At 40.0% G+C, this 14,512-nt stretch overlaps 1 protein-coding gene across 3 annotated transcripts; it reads right to left on the reverse strand.

Annotated features, from left to right (window-relative positions):
- Window positions 1–2,450: 2,450 nt before the first annotated feature.
- LOC126797795 (DEAD-box ATP-dependent RNA helicase 53, mitochondrial-like) lies at window positions 2,451–12,396 on the reverse strand. Of its 3 annotated transcripts, none has more exons than XM_050524515.1 (8): window positions 11,995–12,396; window positions 5,729–5,773; window positions 5,459–5,586; window positions 4,972–5,383; window positions 4,666–4,764; window positions 4,253–4,477; window positions 3,718–3,879; window positions 2,451–3,433 (listed from the first exon to the last, which is right to left on the reverse strand). In XM_050524515.1, exons 1-8 carry the CDS (start codon window positions 12,325–12,327, stop codon window positions 2,894–2,896), a joined length of 1,944 nt encoding a protein of 647 aa, XP_050380472.1. In that variant the 5' UTR covers window positions 12,328–12,396; the 3' UTR covers window positions 2,451–2,893. The 3 variants fall into 3 exon arrangements, with proteins under 3 accessions (XP_050380472.1, XP_050380474.1, XP_050380473.1); XM_050524517.1 differs by lacking the exons at window positions 3,718–3,879; window positions 4,253–4,477; window positions 4,666–4,764; ... (1 more) ...; window positions 5,459–5,586; window positions 5,729–5,773 and adding exons at window positions 9,782–9,956; window positions 10,230–10,391; window positions 10,634–10,858; ... (1 more) ...; window positions 11,188–11,599; window positions 11,680–11,807 and having other exon boundaries at window positions 2,451–3,051; window positions 11,950–12,396; XM_050524516.1 differs by lacking the exons at window positions 2,451–3,433; window positions 3,718–3,879; window positions 4,253–4,477; ... (2 more) ...; window positions 5,459–5,586; window positions 5,729–5,773 and adding exons at window positions 9,117–9,408; window positions 9,555–9,956; window positions 10,230–10,391; ... (2 more) ...; window positions 11,188–11,599; window positions 11,680–11,807 and having other exon boundaries at window positions 11,950–12,396.
- Between the last annotated feature and the right edge of the window lie 2,116 nt (window positions 12,397–14,512).

The following is a 14,512-nucleotide window of genomic DNA, read 5'->3' on the forward strand; positions in this document are numbered from 1 at the left end:
ACGTCCGAAGACAAATCAACATTTTAACAATCTCAATGTTAAAATCACGTACAATAATCTCACATCATATTGTACCAAAAATCAAGTCCGAAGACAAATCAACATTTTAACAATCTCCATGTTAAAATCACGTACAATAATCTCACATCATATTGTACAAATCAAAATCACATGCTCGATATATAAATCTCGTCATCAAAATGACATAAAACACGATAAAATCATAACAGTATATTATATAGCAAACTATATATATATGTACATATTTACCATTTATACAATATATATATAATCCATTATATCATATACATGTCATATTTCATAAACACGTCCGAAGACAAAACTCATTCGAAAACAAAACTCGTCCGAAGACAAAACGTTTTAACAAACACCATGTTAAAACCACGTACAATAATCACACCTCATATTGTACAAATTAAATCACATGCTCAATATTTAATTCTCGTCATCGAAATGACAAATCCCAATGAATTTAGAACAGTATATAATATAGCAAACTATATATATGTATTTATTACCATTTATACAATATATATATAATCCACTATATCGTATACATGTCGTAATTCAATATTAAAAACTCTTGTAAAATCTTGAATCTCCGCAAGGGTAGATTCGTAAATATGTGAGATTTTACTCACCTTCTTTCCTGCGTGCAACTTCCACGACCCTGAAAGTAATTTCCTCACTCGTTTCGTCAGTCACCTAATAGCACGATAAATGCTTAGAAAATGATACTTAAAATATCAGGTGACGAGTTCAGCACAGCTAAATGTTGTTCATAAAACATTGTTCACATAACACTGTTCATGTTTACTAATCACTGTGTTTACTAAACCACTGTTCACAGTTACTGTTTTACCAAAAACACTGTTCACAGTTACTATTTTACCAAAACACTGTTCACATTTACTGTTTTATCGTGACACTGTTCACAGTTACTGTTACATGTCAATATTCACAGTCACTGTTACATATCACTATTCATGCAGAGTTACTATTCACAGCCACTATTCATTCGGCGTTACTGTTCACCACCCGTCACCAATCATCACCAAATTTCACCACCACAACCTAAACAACATTTCCAACAACTTCCTAGTTGACACCAAGGTCTAAATCCGAGTCTAAACAGTTCAAACAACGAAGAACACAAAATCGGCACTATTCACAAACCCTAGAAATTGAAATTTTGATTCGGGTACTTACACTTCGATTTGGCTCGATTCCTTTTGTGGGAATGTTGCTGGGACTGAGACAAGCAAAACCCCCCAAGAATCTTGAGCCATGGTGGCCGGAGGAGGCGGCGCCACCACAGCAGTAACTTCCGGCGGTTGCTACACCGTGTGTGGTTATCGCCGGAGTGCAAGGCGTAGCCCAAAAGATGGAGCTCGTCGAGCCCGTCAGTTTGATAGGTAGCACGACACGAGGCGACGTCGGATGGTGGAGAAATCGGCCGGAGAAGGTTTTTGGGTCGGGTGAACAGTACCCGAGCTCGGGTGAACAGTACCCCGATCTGATTTTTAGAAAAAATCTGATTTTCTGATTTTTAATCTCCTCTCCTTCCTTTTATACTATTTCCAAAATCGGAAACGAACTTCCGACGTTAATAACTTTTGCATCCGACGTCCGATTCGAACGCATGACATGTCCACGAATTCGTATCGATGAGCTCTACGACTTTCATGAAGGAAGTTTTTGCAACCGAGCGACGGAATAAAAGTCGATCTATACGTTGCGGTAACGTTACGTTTTCTAATTTTGATACAAATATATAAGAATTTTTAAGTTTTCATTATAAGTGGGATGAGACCGGACGAAACGGGATAAAAATTATTCGTCCCACGTCTCATCCCACTATTATGAAACAGGATGGGACGAACGTTTTTAGACCTCGGTCCCGTCCCGTTCCTATGAATTTCGAGACGGAATCGGGATTTCTGTTTTTTATGCCCACCCCTACTTTGGGATACCGTTGAACAATCTGAAATGAGGGTGTAAAAAAAAAGTAATTGTCATGTAACTGTATCAAACAGTTAACAAACTTTTTAAGCCAAGTCGATCCCTTCAAAAGCACTGACACACTCATTCATCCCATCAAGCAAATACAGAGAGTATCAAGAAGTGAAATCTAGGAGAAGACCATAATGGAATCAAACGACAAAGTCACAAGTTAATATTAATGTATTTGATCTAAAATCTGACATACTACAGGCATAGTTACTGAGATTATATTAATAGGTAGTATGATATTTACATATACAGAACTTACCAATAGCTCTGACAGAAGCTGCAAAAGATTGGACAGTCGGGCCTTTAAGGAAGCTCTTCAATGCTTGACAGAACAAATCCCCTTAGAACCTTTAAATCATGTACTGGTTTCTAATAGGAACCAAAACGCAAAACGAGGTAAACAAGAAGAATAATGAAAATGATCGATTCATTGATTGCCTCAACTGCTCTCGCATACAGGGAAAATGGGAGCAAAGGTTTTAGGGCAAACTTCGCTATAAAACAGATACATACTGCTTTTACAAGACAGAGCCCTCCTCTCGGAGCAAACTTCGCTATCATACTGGAATCAGAAACTTATTAACAACTAAATATCTGACTTCTACTTACATGCACTTTTTTATCTTTCCCTAATCAAGTGGTTCAGACTTTCCTCTCCCCCCGGTGTTACGTAACAGTCTCCTGCCTTTGTAGCTTAGCTGATATTGCAAATAAGACGGGTGAGAATCTCCAACATCACTGTCCACTGAAAAGAGTGGAAAATCTCAATCCGAAGAAAATCCAAAGTGGGCAGCACACAGTGGGAATGAAAATAACGCACCAAAAGGTAAGTTAAAATTCAATTTACCATGCATCAAAATCAAGAGGCCCGTCTCCCAGCATCTTGATCATCTCCAAAATGGCTGAATTTGTTGTCATCAAATCCACTTTGGCCATCTAAACTATAATTCCTGGAACCACCGGAACGATCTCTGAATCCACTTGAACGATCAGAACCACCAAACCCTCCAAAACCACCTGAACGGTCAGTAGTACCTCCAAAACCACTTGAACGATCAGAACTACTAAACCCTCCTCCAAAACCATTTGAACGGTCAGAACTTCCAAAACCCCCTGATCGGCCAGAACTACCGAAACCACCTGAACGGTCAGAACTTCCAAAACCACTTGAGCGGCCAAAACCTGAATTACCAAAGTTACCACCTCGACTTGTGCTAGATTGACCAGAATCACCAAAGGAACCAAAACGACCTGAACTAGGTCCACTATATCTACTGCCAGGTCCAGAACGGCCAAATCCTGGTCCCCCTCCCCCTGGACCACCAAAGCGATTAAATCGACCACCACCTCCCATGTCAAACATGTTCACACTTCCGCTGTCAACAGCAATGTGGGGAAGCTGTTGATTAGAAAAAGGAAATCACACGATCAGTCTATATGATAGATACTCTTAACACAAATGATAATACCAAAGAAAACTTAAGTCAAACCTGTGGAAGGCTGGCTCAAGCTATGCAGAAACACAAATACAAGTGAATTTATACATATAATGTAGACATTGAAACAAGTCCGTTTCATCCTGATTTTTATTTACTTTCAAGCCACTTTCTAGCTTATAGATTGATTGTCCAAAAACACCTAATAGTCCAAATCGTGTTTGTTAGTCTTAATCACAACTGGTACCTCTGTAAATCTGCATCCAACATCTCGCTCAATGATTCTGACATTCCTGGTTTGATCATGTGAGTATATAAGAATAGCACTTCCTTTCTTCCCAGCACGACCTGTTCTGCCAGAGCGATGAACAAATATTTCTGAATTATTTGGAAGCTCATAATGTATCACCTGAGCACAGAAAGCAGTGATAAAATCATGTCAGTAGATTGTTGAGTCCTTAATTTTCATATACAGCTTACAAACATATATGGGACTAACTGGAAAGCATTGCAAAGCTATCATTACATGATTAACACTCTTGTGACAAAAAAGGATATTTCTGAATACAATATGTCAGCGCATACTGTACCACTGACAATACAGCTTAGACACATATATGGGCCTATCTATGAGCATGTCAAAGCTATCATTACATGATTAATACTACAGTGTGAAGTTATCAAGATGTTCACATATACAACTAGATTGATAAATTATGAATTGAATGCTCCTAAATTTTACATTTTATTCAAGGACAGGAGAACAGCTAAACAAAACTCACCAGATCAACATTGGGTACATCAAGCCCACGAGCAGCAACATCAGTGGCAACTAAAATATTGAAACGCCCATCTCGAAAACCAGCAAGTGTCCTTTCTCTCTGTTGTTGAGAAATATCCCCATGCAAAGCCTCACAAGTATAATTTCTTGCCATGGCATATGCCAATCGATCAGCATCACGTTTTGTCTGAGTAAAAACGATGCACTTTCCTCCTTTTGCATGTTCCTACAAATTTATATTTCGGGTGAGGGAAGCCATATGTGGGAAGTGGGAACCATAAGACCATACCTTGACGAACTATCTCAAACATATGCAGATTGAAAAATTGAAATTTTACAAGGGAAACAGAAACTTAATGATAAAAGCAGTCACCCTTAAAACAAGCAGAAAATGAAAAAGTTCTGATAAGTTACTGTTATGAGTGGCCCAATAATTGATGCTTTTCCATATGAGTCTGTAGCAATCGAGTATAAGGATATTCCATCTGGCAATTTTTGATCAGACTCCCCAACCTAAAGCACATGAGAATTCGTTAATTTTCTTACAATAAAATAAGTAGGAAGTTCACATCCTATCAACCTATGTATTCACTTCAAAGTGAATGAATTTTCCATTACACAGCTTGTTGTTGTCAGTTAAGTAATATCATTGCTAGGTGCTCTGACCCTATTAATGGATGTGGTTGATTTCAAACAGACTTCAACAAAAATAAAACTTACGAGATCAATAACCGCAGGATTTGTAAGGTAGTTCCTCGTAAGATTTTTAATCCAAGTAGGCATTGTAGCAGAGAACATCAGGGTCTGACGTTTCTTAGGTAGCCTCTCCAAAATTATCTCCACATCCTCTTGAAATCCCACTTGAAGCATCTGATCAGCTTCATCAAGAACAACAAATTGAACTTCGGACAAATCCAAAGCACCCCTCTTAAGGAGATCAATGACACGACCAGGTGTGCCAACCGCTACATCAACACCATGGTCAAGCTGGCCCATCTGCCTGCCGATAGGCGTACCACCATAAACACAAATGGTATCCAAACTCGGTGCTGCCTCATAGAACTCCTTGTCAACCTGCTTTGCCAGCTCTCTTGTCGGAGCCAACACCAAAGCCAAAGGATTCCTCCCACGCCTGTATACCAAAAACATCTGATTTAAACCCAATTACAACATCCACCACTAATCTAATCTAAGTGAAGAAACAAACCCGTGTTTGGCATTAAACTGAATGATCTTATCCAAAATGGGAATCCCAAATGCAAGTGTCTTTCCAGTTCCAGTTCTAGCACGACCAATCATATCACGCCCCTGCATTGCTGGCTCCAACACAGCTCTCTACAACAACACAAAACCACCCAATACAACAAAATCAATAAACCCGAAATAAAGTTATGAAATTTAATCACTTAATTACTTGCTAAACCTTCTCTAATGAATATTAACACATCACATAAAATTGGGGAAATGATAAAATTACCTGAATGGGGAAAAGCTTAGTGATACCCTTCTTGGCCAAAGCAGACACAATCTCCTTATCAATCCCTAGCTTCGAAATCTCGAGCCCATCTTCGCCGCTCTTTCTAGACGACTCGTCGTAGTCGCCGTCCTCAGCGGCCAACTGCGCGGAGCTCGGCAAAGTCGGAGACGCGCCATAATTCAATAGCGTCGATTTCGCGTGAAAGTTCCGAACTTGAAAGCCGTGGGAGGGCGTAGCCTCGCCGGCGACGTCGTATGTGGCCGGAATCAGGTGGGCGGGTGATGACGAGAGGCGGTTGATGAGGAGGGTTTCGATGGCGGCGAAGTATCGCGCCATGGTGGGCGTTCTACGGAGCATGATGCTCGTCATTTTGGGGGTGTAATCAGAGGGTTTAGGGTTTTAGGGTTCGAAAGGCGGAAAGGGGTTTAGGAGTGAACTCTCAACTGAGGAAATATTTTAGATTCATCGAGTTTAAATTAAATTTCGTATGTCTATATTTCTCCCAACCCTCCAAATTTTACATTTCACACTTAAACTTCCAATTTTTAGTAATTTGTTTTTCTTTTAATGTCGACCATAAATTACCGAGGGGACATATGGTCTGAACCTGTAATGTCGTACAATCATCCTTAACGAAGAGATCCTCAATTATATAGTATATTATTAAGTGTACCATCTATCTAATACTCATCATGATAGATTTACTAGTTAGTATAGTTAATTTATGTGATACATACGCCGTTAACTTCTCGATAAACATGTCTAGGAGAGATCAACTCATAGCCTTGCATACTGGTGCGGAGCTAGGTACAAGCTTGGGTGGGCTCAAGTCTCCCGATATTTGTCAAATAAGTTGATTAACATGTAAGAAAATTGCAATATTAAATGCTTTGTATGCTTGGTCAAGTGTAATTACTCTCACTAAGCCCACTCAAGTTTGACTCATTTACTTGTCCAAAATTGGTCTTCTTCCTTAATTTCTTCTCCACTATCTCTAGTTTTTTTTTTTTGCAGAATTGTTAGGTTGGTATTAGTTTTAGTTGAATTTTTTTTCTCAACCTTCCTCTTTTTTAAAGAATGTAAAATAAAAAGGTTACAAAAATTTCTTACTACTAATAAGAAAATTAATAGTTTTGGACTATTTCTTTTTTTTTCATACTAAAAAAAGTAATAAAGTATATAGCTAGATGCATTTTAACTTAATATTTGACACAAGTTAATTTTCTTATCGTTTCAACCAAATTCGAGCCCACCGAAGCTTAGAATCCTGGATCCGCCCCTGCTTGCATATATATAATACCTACAGTCTGCAAGAATAACTCCGACAAGAATTAGGAAGGCAGTCTTCGTGCTATAACTGTTAATGAAAAGCACACATGCATCTCATATATATAGGTAAATGCACAATGTTCAAGCCTGGCCAATTTTGGGAATGCAGTCTTTTTCTTCCTGTGTCGTCTCATAGCTTCTTAACTGATATATTCAAGACAGTTGTGTAAGAGTCCCCATATGTATCTAAAAGAAGCTAGACGATTCCTTATGAAATCAAGACAAACCAGAAATTTTACTTAGTCCGACCTCTGTTGATCACCTTGCAATACATAGCACGAGAATGAGTGATTATTTGTTTCAACTAATGCTGCCTTACTACTGAATACTGATATAATTTCTAACAGAAATTGTTTTTTTAATAAATAACGCTTCACTGACTTCAGTGTGCTTATACTTAAACTTACCATATTCTTCTATAAACTTGTAAAGCTTGTTGTAGTCTCCACTCACAAGAAAAGAAGGGTATGCAAATCAAATGAAGGAAAATCTCCTCCAGAGGCTGAAGCACACCGATCTTCACACTGGGAAGAAGCTGGAGGGCGAGCCAGCGGTCGAGCATAACATGGCACTTGGCTATCTTGGGCGAGCTTGAAACGACAGCTCCAACTAAGCATGTTGTGACTTGTGAGGAACTTGAGTATGGACTTCTGGAGTGGGATCAAATAGCTAGCTTTAATTTTCCATTCTTAGCGATATTTGCACCTATCGTGTGTGGAGACTGGAGAGGTTGGCGGTGAGCTCAGGTACCCATTTTTGTTCGGAAAAACTAATCAAATTTCATATTTACCTTTCAAAGAAAAAAAAATCAATCAGATGGCTCTTCTTCCCTCGGCATATATTTATGAAAATCAGAAACTTGTAACATTGAGGCTGTATTGCGACTATCTTGATCTCCACATTGATGTGACCTTGTGTGCGTGGTTTGACGCTCACGTCATGATTCCCAATCAAGAGAGACGTCCGCCATTGAGAGAGCTAGACTGGGCTGGGCTTCTGCTCGATCATATCAGTAGCGTGCAGGGCAAGTATATATAAAAGAAGAGCTAGCCCTAAAAAAAGGGCATGCAGGTATAAGATTGGGGATTAGGGGAGATAAAGATAGCAGCGAACCCTAAAATTAATCGAAGGTTTAGCAAAGATGGTGAGAATTCTCCGTACCGCAGCAGGGTTAATCCTACTTTCTGGAGCTGTTGGTATCGGAGCACTTAATCTGTTATTCACTTATGAGAATGCTATTGATTTCATGGAGATGAGAGCACAAAGGAAGAAAGACGAACAAAATAAGGCGAGGCTAAATGTAAGAATTTCTCTCTTATCGTTTCCCGGTTAAAGTGTTCAGTTTTAGATCTACAAACTCATCTCTTTTAGTGGATTCGATCACATAGTAAGTTATTAACTAACCAAGCAAATTTATGTTCTTCTATCTGCAGGATCAAATGGTTAACACGCGAACAAAGACAACCCTACCAAATGGTTCGGAAACTTCTAAGAAGTATAAAGACTTGGAACATACTATAGAGGCCCAACAAAAAAAGATTGATGCACAAAACGCGATGATCCGAGAACTGCAGAAGCAAGCCAAAGAGTTTCAGTTTTGAAATATGAGATCTTGTTTGCTCTTTAGTTCAATTCAATTTGGAGGATACCAAGGGCTCCCCCCCCCCCCCCCCCCCCCCCCCATTTTTTCTATGAAAACCAACAACAGGGTTTGAATTGTTTAGTAGTTTGAGTACTTGTACTAGTCTTGCTGAGTTGTGAGTTGCTGGGTTTTAATAAAGCTGCCTTCTGACTTCATTGCTCATGTATAAGTTCATCGTTGAATTTCTTTTACGTCTGAGTTATAAAGATGCCATTCAATGGCTATTTTTATTTTAATGCACTATAACTTAACCATCATCTGTGGCTCACCCAAAAAAAAATCATCATCTGTGATATAATTATCCGAAATTGAATCAATTTCGTCTTCTCTAGTTAATGCCGTAGTCTAACCATTTGGAAATAAAGTGATTCAAGAACCTCAACATCCTTTTCTATTTCCATTATGGAACCAATTGAGTCAACCAACTGTTTGAGTTATTGTATAATTCATAGTAAAGAATTACACATCCAAGTAAATCACTATATTTATGACTTCAAATAAAAGACCAATCGTTTGACATTAAATAAATACATGAAGAGCCCTCAATTTTCCTACAAACAGGAAGTGATAAATTTCCTATCAACATCAAAAGATCCGACTTCTACCTCTGAACAATTCGAAACTTGCAGAAGCCTGTGCACCACTTTGCGACATGCCCTTCTCATTCTAAAGCTAAGCTTTTCTTCCTGTGTTGTCCCATAGCTTCTATCTGCCATTCAAGAGTCAAGACGCTTGGTAAGAACCTCATAATCAATCACACAGTGGCATGTTTCAACTACAAGAACCTAAACGACACATATAAGGGAATGGAGATAAAGAACAAAAAAGGGAAAACTAATCAAATTTCACATTTACCAGCCAATACTATAAGAAGGCTCTTCTCCTCCAAGCATTTGATCAGAAATCAGAACTACCATACCCTCCCCTGTCTTTCCCAAAGCTTCCAAAGCGGCTAGAATTATTGCCACTAGAGCCACTCTGGCGATCTCTGCCAAAGTTGCTAGAACCCCCAGGACGAGCTGAACCACCAAACCCTCCGAAACCACTTGAACGGTCAGAACCACCAAACCCTCCGAAGCCACTTGAACGGTCAGAACCACCAAACCCTCCATAGCCACCTGAACGGTCAGAACCACCAAATCCTCTGGAACTACCAAAACCACCGGAACGGCCAAAACTTGAATTTGCTGGTCGACTATATCCACCTCTGTCAGAGAACATGCTTGCAGTGCTGCTATCGACAGCAATCTGAGGCAGCTGATGAACAGAAAGTAACCATGCAATTAGTATAGCTAGCCAAAAATACAAACAAAGTGCATGCTAAAAAAGTAACTCCCAGTCTGCAAGTTAAATAAAGCATGCAAATTGATAGGAAGTTCCCATACAATAACTAAAGGGACCCGTGTTCAAACTAATCATATACTTTAACTCAAACCAAGCGGAAAATAACACAGGTACAGAGCATGGTCAGGAAGATTGCACCCTGGAATGAATTGATGGTCCCGGCAAACTGTGAGTATTGATATTTACCTCTATAAATTTACATCCTACATCGCGTTGAATTATTTGGACATTCCTGGCTTGATCTTGTGAATAAATCAGAATAGCACTTCCTTTCTTCCCAGCACGACCTGTTCGGCCGGACCGATGAACAAATATTTCTGAATTGTTTGGAAGCTCATAGTGTATCACCTAAGCATGCAAATTGAAAGCAAGATTGAAGTCAGTAGGAAGTCTTTTTCCTCATCTAATCCCAAGGAGATGTGACGTCACCATGTACTGACCTAAGTTGGAATCATTTCATCACATCATTGACAATAAAATGGAGGAAACGGATAAGATTCACACGTACAACTAGACTAGTTGAGGAACAAATTGAATGTCTAGTAATTCAACAATAAACTCTACAAAAGGAGAAAAGTTAAAAAGCTCACAAGATCAACATTGGGTACATCAAGCCCACGAGCAGCAACATCTGTGGCAACTAGAACATTGAAATGGCCATCTCGGAAACCTGATAGTGCCCTTTCCCTTTCTTGTTGTGAAATATCCCCGTGCAAAGCCTGACATTTATGGCTTCTTGACAAGGCGTATGCCAAAGTATCAGCATCACGTTTTCTCTGGGTAAAGATAATGCACTTCCCTCCTTTTGCATGTTCCTAACAATGATATAACTTATGGTGAGGATTGACCATATCTTGGAAGGGCAAGAACAAGATTCTTAAACCACTCAAGGTTTACAAGAAAAAACTAAAACAATAAAATTATGTATACTTACTGTTATAAGGGGTCCAAGGATCGATCCCTTTCCATATGAGGGTGCAGCAATACAGTACAGGGTAATTCCATCTGCTAATTTCTGTTCATTGTCCCCAACCTACAGTGCGTGCAGCAAGCTGTTAATGTTCTTGCACTATAAATAAAAGAAAACATCTTTCCTCCTAATGACAGCTATAGTAGAACAGACAGAATGAAAATGTATGCTTACAAGATCAATAACTGCTGGATTTCTCAGGTACTTCTGAGTAAGACTTCTAATGAAAGGCGGCATTGTTGCAGAGAACATCAAGGTCTGACGTTGCTTCGGCAAGCTCTGTAAGATAGTCTCCACAGCCTCCTGAAATCCCACTTTAAGCATCTCATCGGCTTCGTCGAGAACAATGAACTGAACTTCGGCTAAATTCAAAGCACCCCTATTAATCAGATCAATAATACGCCCCGGCGTGCCCACAGCCACATCAACCCCATATCCAAGCTGCCTGATTTGATTCCCAATTGGCGTACCGCCATAAACACATATAGTGTCCAACCCCGGTGCAGCCTCTTGGAACTCCTTGTCCACCTGCTTTGCGAGCTCTCGTGTCGGAGCCATAACCAAAGCCAAAGGATTCCTCCCACGCCTATACACAACCAAACATAGATTACAACCCTGAATAATCAAAGTTTCGAAATTTAAACAGGTCTCATCCAAGAAACTAACCCGTGTTTGGCATTGAACTGAAGGATCTTATCCAAAATGGGAATCCCAAATGCAAGTGTCTTCCCAGTTCCAGTTCTAGCACGACCAATCATATCACGCCCCTGCATTGCTGGCTCCAACACAGCTCTCTACAACAACACAAAACCACCCAATACAACAAAACCAATAAACCCGAAATAAAGTTAAGAACTTTAATCACTTAATTACTTGCTAAACCTTCTCTAATGAATATTAACACATCAGATAAAATTGAGGAAATGATAAGATTACCTGAATGGGGAAAAGCTTAGTGATCCCCTTCCCGGCCAAAGCAGTCACAATCTCCTTATCAATCCCTAGCTTCGCAATCTCAAGCCCATCTTCGCCGCTGGCTTTAGACGGCTCGTCGCAGTCGCTGTCCAAAGCCACCTGGGCGCCGGCGAACATGGTAGTCGGCGATGCCTGGAAACTCAACGGCCCAGATCTCGCGTGGAAGCCCCGAACTTGAAACCCTGTTGCGGGCTTCGCCTCGAGGTCGCCATTCGCCGGGAGTGAAGGCGACGACGTGGCGGAGGGAAATGGGAGGCGGTTGATCAGTAGGGTTTCGATGGCGGCGGCGGCGCGCGTGGCGGCGACTGTGGGTGACCTCCGGAGCATGATGCTCATCATTTTGGGGGTCTGGGGTTTAAGGGAGGGGGAGCAGAGATTGACGGATGGTTTAGGGTTTAAGAGAGGCGGAGGAGGAAAGTGAGTGAGAAAAATCTGAGGGAGAGGGTTTAAGGTTTTAAGGGACGAAAATCAAAGATATTTAGGGGTTGTGATCACCTGTGGTTGAGCCTAGTAGGGGAGACGTGGGGTTTAAGTTGAGTCATGCTCCGTGGGTTTTCGTTACCCGATTGTTTTTGGACTGGATTAGAATGTTATAGAGTTGTTAGGCCCATTAAGACAACGGCCGGAAGACCTCTTATACGTAACAAGGCCAATACCCTCATTGTAATTAAGATCATGCGTGCAAAAACCTTAAATGATGAAACAAATTGTTATTACCTAATTCCTTTGGAAAATAAAACTATTGTAGCTGGTAAAGGCTTCAATTGGTGACACCACCAAGCATAAAACGCTTCTTTTCATTGTTCATTTATACCACAAAGGAGACTACACTTTGTTTTTTGCATGTAGAGTTAAGGGTAGCCTTTAGAATGGTGGTAATGGGAGAAAATTAGTGCAGAGAAATGCCCTTCTTGCTCGGTCTCTTCTCTGACATCTCTTGTTTCTCCTGCTTCACCTTGTAGTTTCGGCATGTTTGCAACGTTTTCCGACGCCTGTCCGAAAAGTACTTGAGCGCATCATATCTTTTAGGGAGAATGATACGCTAAGCTGGGATAACTTATTAGAAATCTATAACTTGATCAATGCAAAGGAAGCCAGTCCAGTTACTGATCTCCAGCGCTTGGAGGTTTGCGCTTTTCAACCAATTTTCCTTTTCTGTTATTTTAAAACATAAAGATTCTATTTAAAGGAAGCCTATGATCTTTTTTCTTATTTAGTCTCTTCCTGATTCGCTTGCTGGATTAAATATTTGATCTTGCTAAACTCTCATCCATAAATCGTCTACTTCTAAAACCTAACTTTATTTTTGCAATTGTATTGCACACTGTTAATGTTTGAATAGGAAGCTGCGTAACTTAAGCAAATAATATAAGATAGTAAGTATTCTCTTTTCATACTGACTGCAAAACGATTAAGGGAGGTGAGTACTTTACAGCAGATATGAAGTCTATTTAGGCTTTCTCATTTGAAAATATTTAGCAGACCAGTAATCTCATCCATGTTTTTCATTTATTCACCAGGTTCTTACAGGGAGCTACTTCTCTGTGGCTGGAGCCCTTGTAGGTGTTCTAAAATCAGGGAGGATGAACATCTTTGGGACACATCTGTCGATTTGGGGCCTCATCAAAGAAGGTATCCTAGGAAAGCCTGTGACAACTGATCCTACTAAAGCCATGTATGTCTACCCAACTATGTTGCTTGCATGGTCATTGCTGCACCCTCAATACCTAGTAGGAAGTAACGATTTGCGTGACACAGATTCCCCACCAATTTTGCCAAGATCCGGTTTCTTCAGTCCTCTTGCCAGCGGAAGTGTGGCAGCTCATCGATTGAGGTGGTCATTGGAATGAGGGAGGAGCGATGGTGAGGAATGAGAGGAGATGGAGATAATTCCAGGGTTTGAAAAACGAAGGTCGCACGAGCAGCTTATTTTAGTTGAGACTTGAGAGAAGTATTTGCGTTTTGTACGTCCTCGTCTTCTGGATTAGTACGTGACTGATGAAAGACAAATACTATTTGTTTTGCTTTGCTCGGCAAAGTTAGTTGGAGATCTTATGGTGGCTAACTGGCAATTGCTTTCGAGTATTCGAGTAAGTTGATACAGAACTAAATCAGAGAGTGCATGCTCTAGATTTTTGATATGGAAACCACTCTTGTAAAGGCTTCGTGGTATTGATTAGAAACTTGTAGTGCTACACTTGTTTAAAAGAGTAGTACAATATTTTGTTTTACATTATATGCTTGTCTAAAAAGCAGGCTTAATTAAGATCACAGAATGACAGAAATCCAAAGTCAGAGTCTATATTGCAGGGTTCACCCCAACTTATTAATATATTCACCACTTTAACAAGTTACAAATTAAGAAGCTAGGCTACAAGTTGAAGAAAATTCCAAGTATAACTCTTGTATGTGTTGCATACGGTCCATATGTTTTTCTGAATGGGCAGACGTACGGTCCATATATATGTACCAATCGAGTTACAAGGTTCCCTTACTTCAGTTAGATACATCCCAAGTATATTTT

Source organism: Argentina anserina, chromosome 6, assembly GCF_933775445.1.
Source record: "Argentina anserina chromosome 6, drPotAnse1.1, whole genome shotgun sequence".
Lineage (NCBI taxonomy): Eukaryota > Viridiplantae > Streptophyta > Magnoliopsida > Rosales > Rosaceae > Argentina > Argentina anserina.

Excerpts from the sequence above, each read along its gene's own strand:
- LOC126797795 (XM_050524515.1), bottom strand. The coding sequence starts at position 12,327 with ATGATGAGCATCATGCTCCGGAGGTCACCCACAGTCGCCGCCACGCGC. Across the intron at positions 5,587-5,728 it reads CTAAGCTTTTCCCCATTCAG|AGAGCTGTGTTGGAGCCAGC; the intron begins GTAATTTTATCA and ends GTGTTGTTGTAG. Across the intron at positions 4,478-4,665 it reads TTATTGGGCCACTCATAACA|GAACATGCAAAAGGAGGAAA; the intron begins GTAACTTATCAG and ends ATAAATTTGTAG.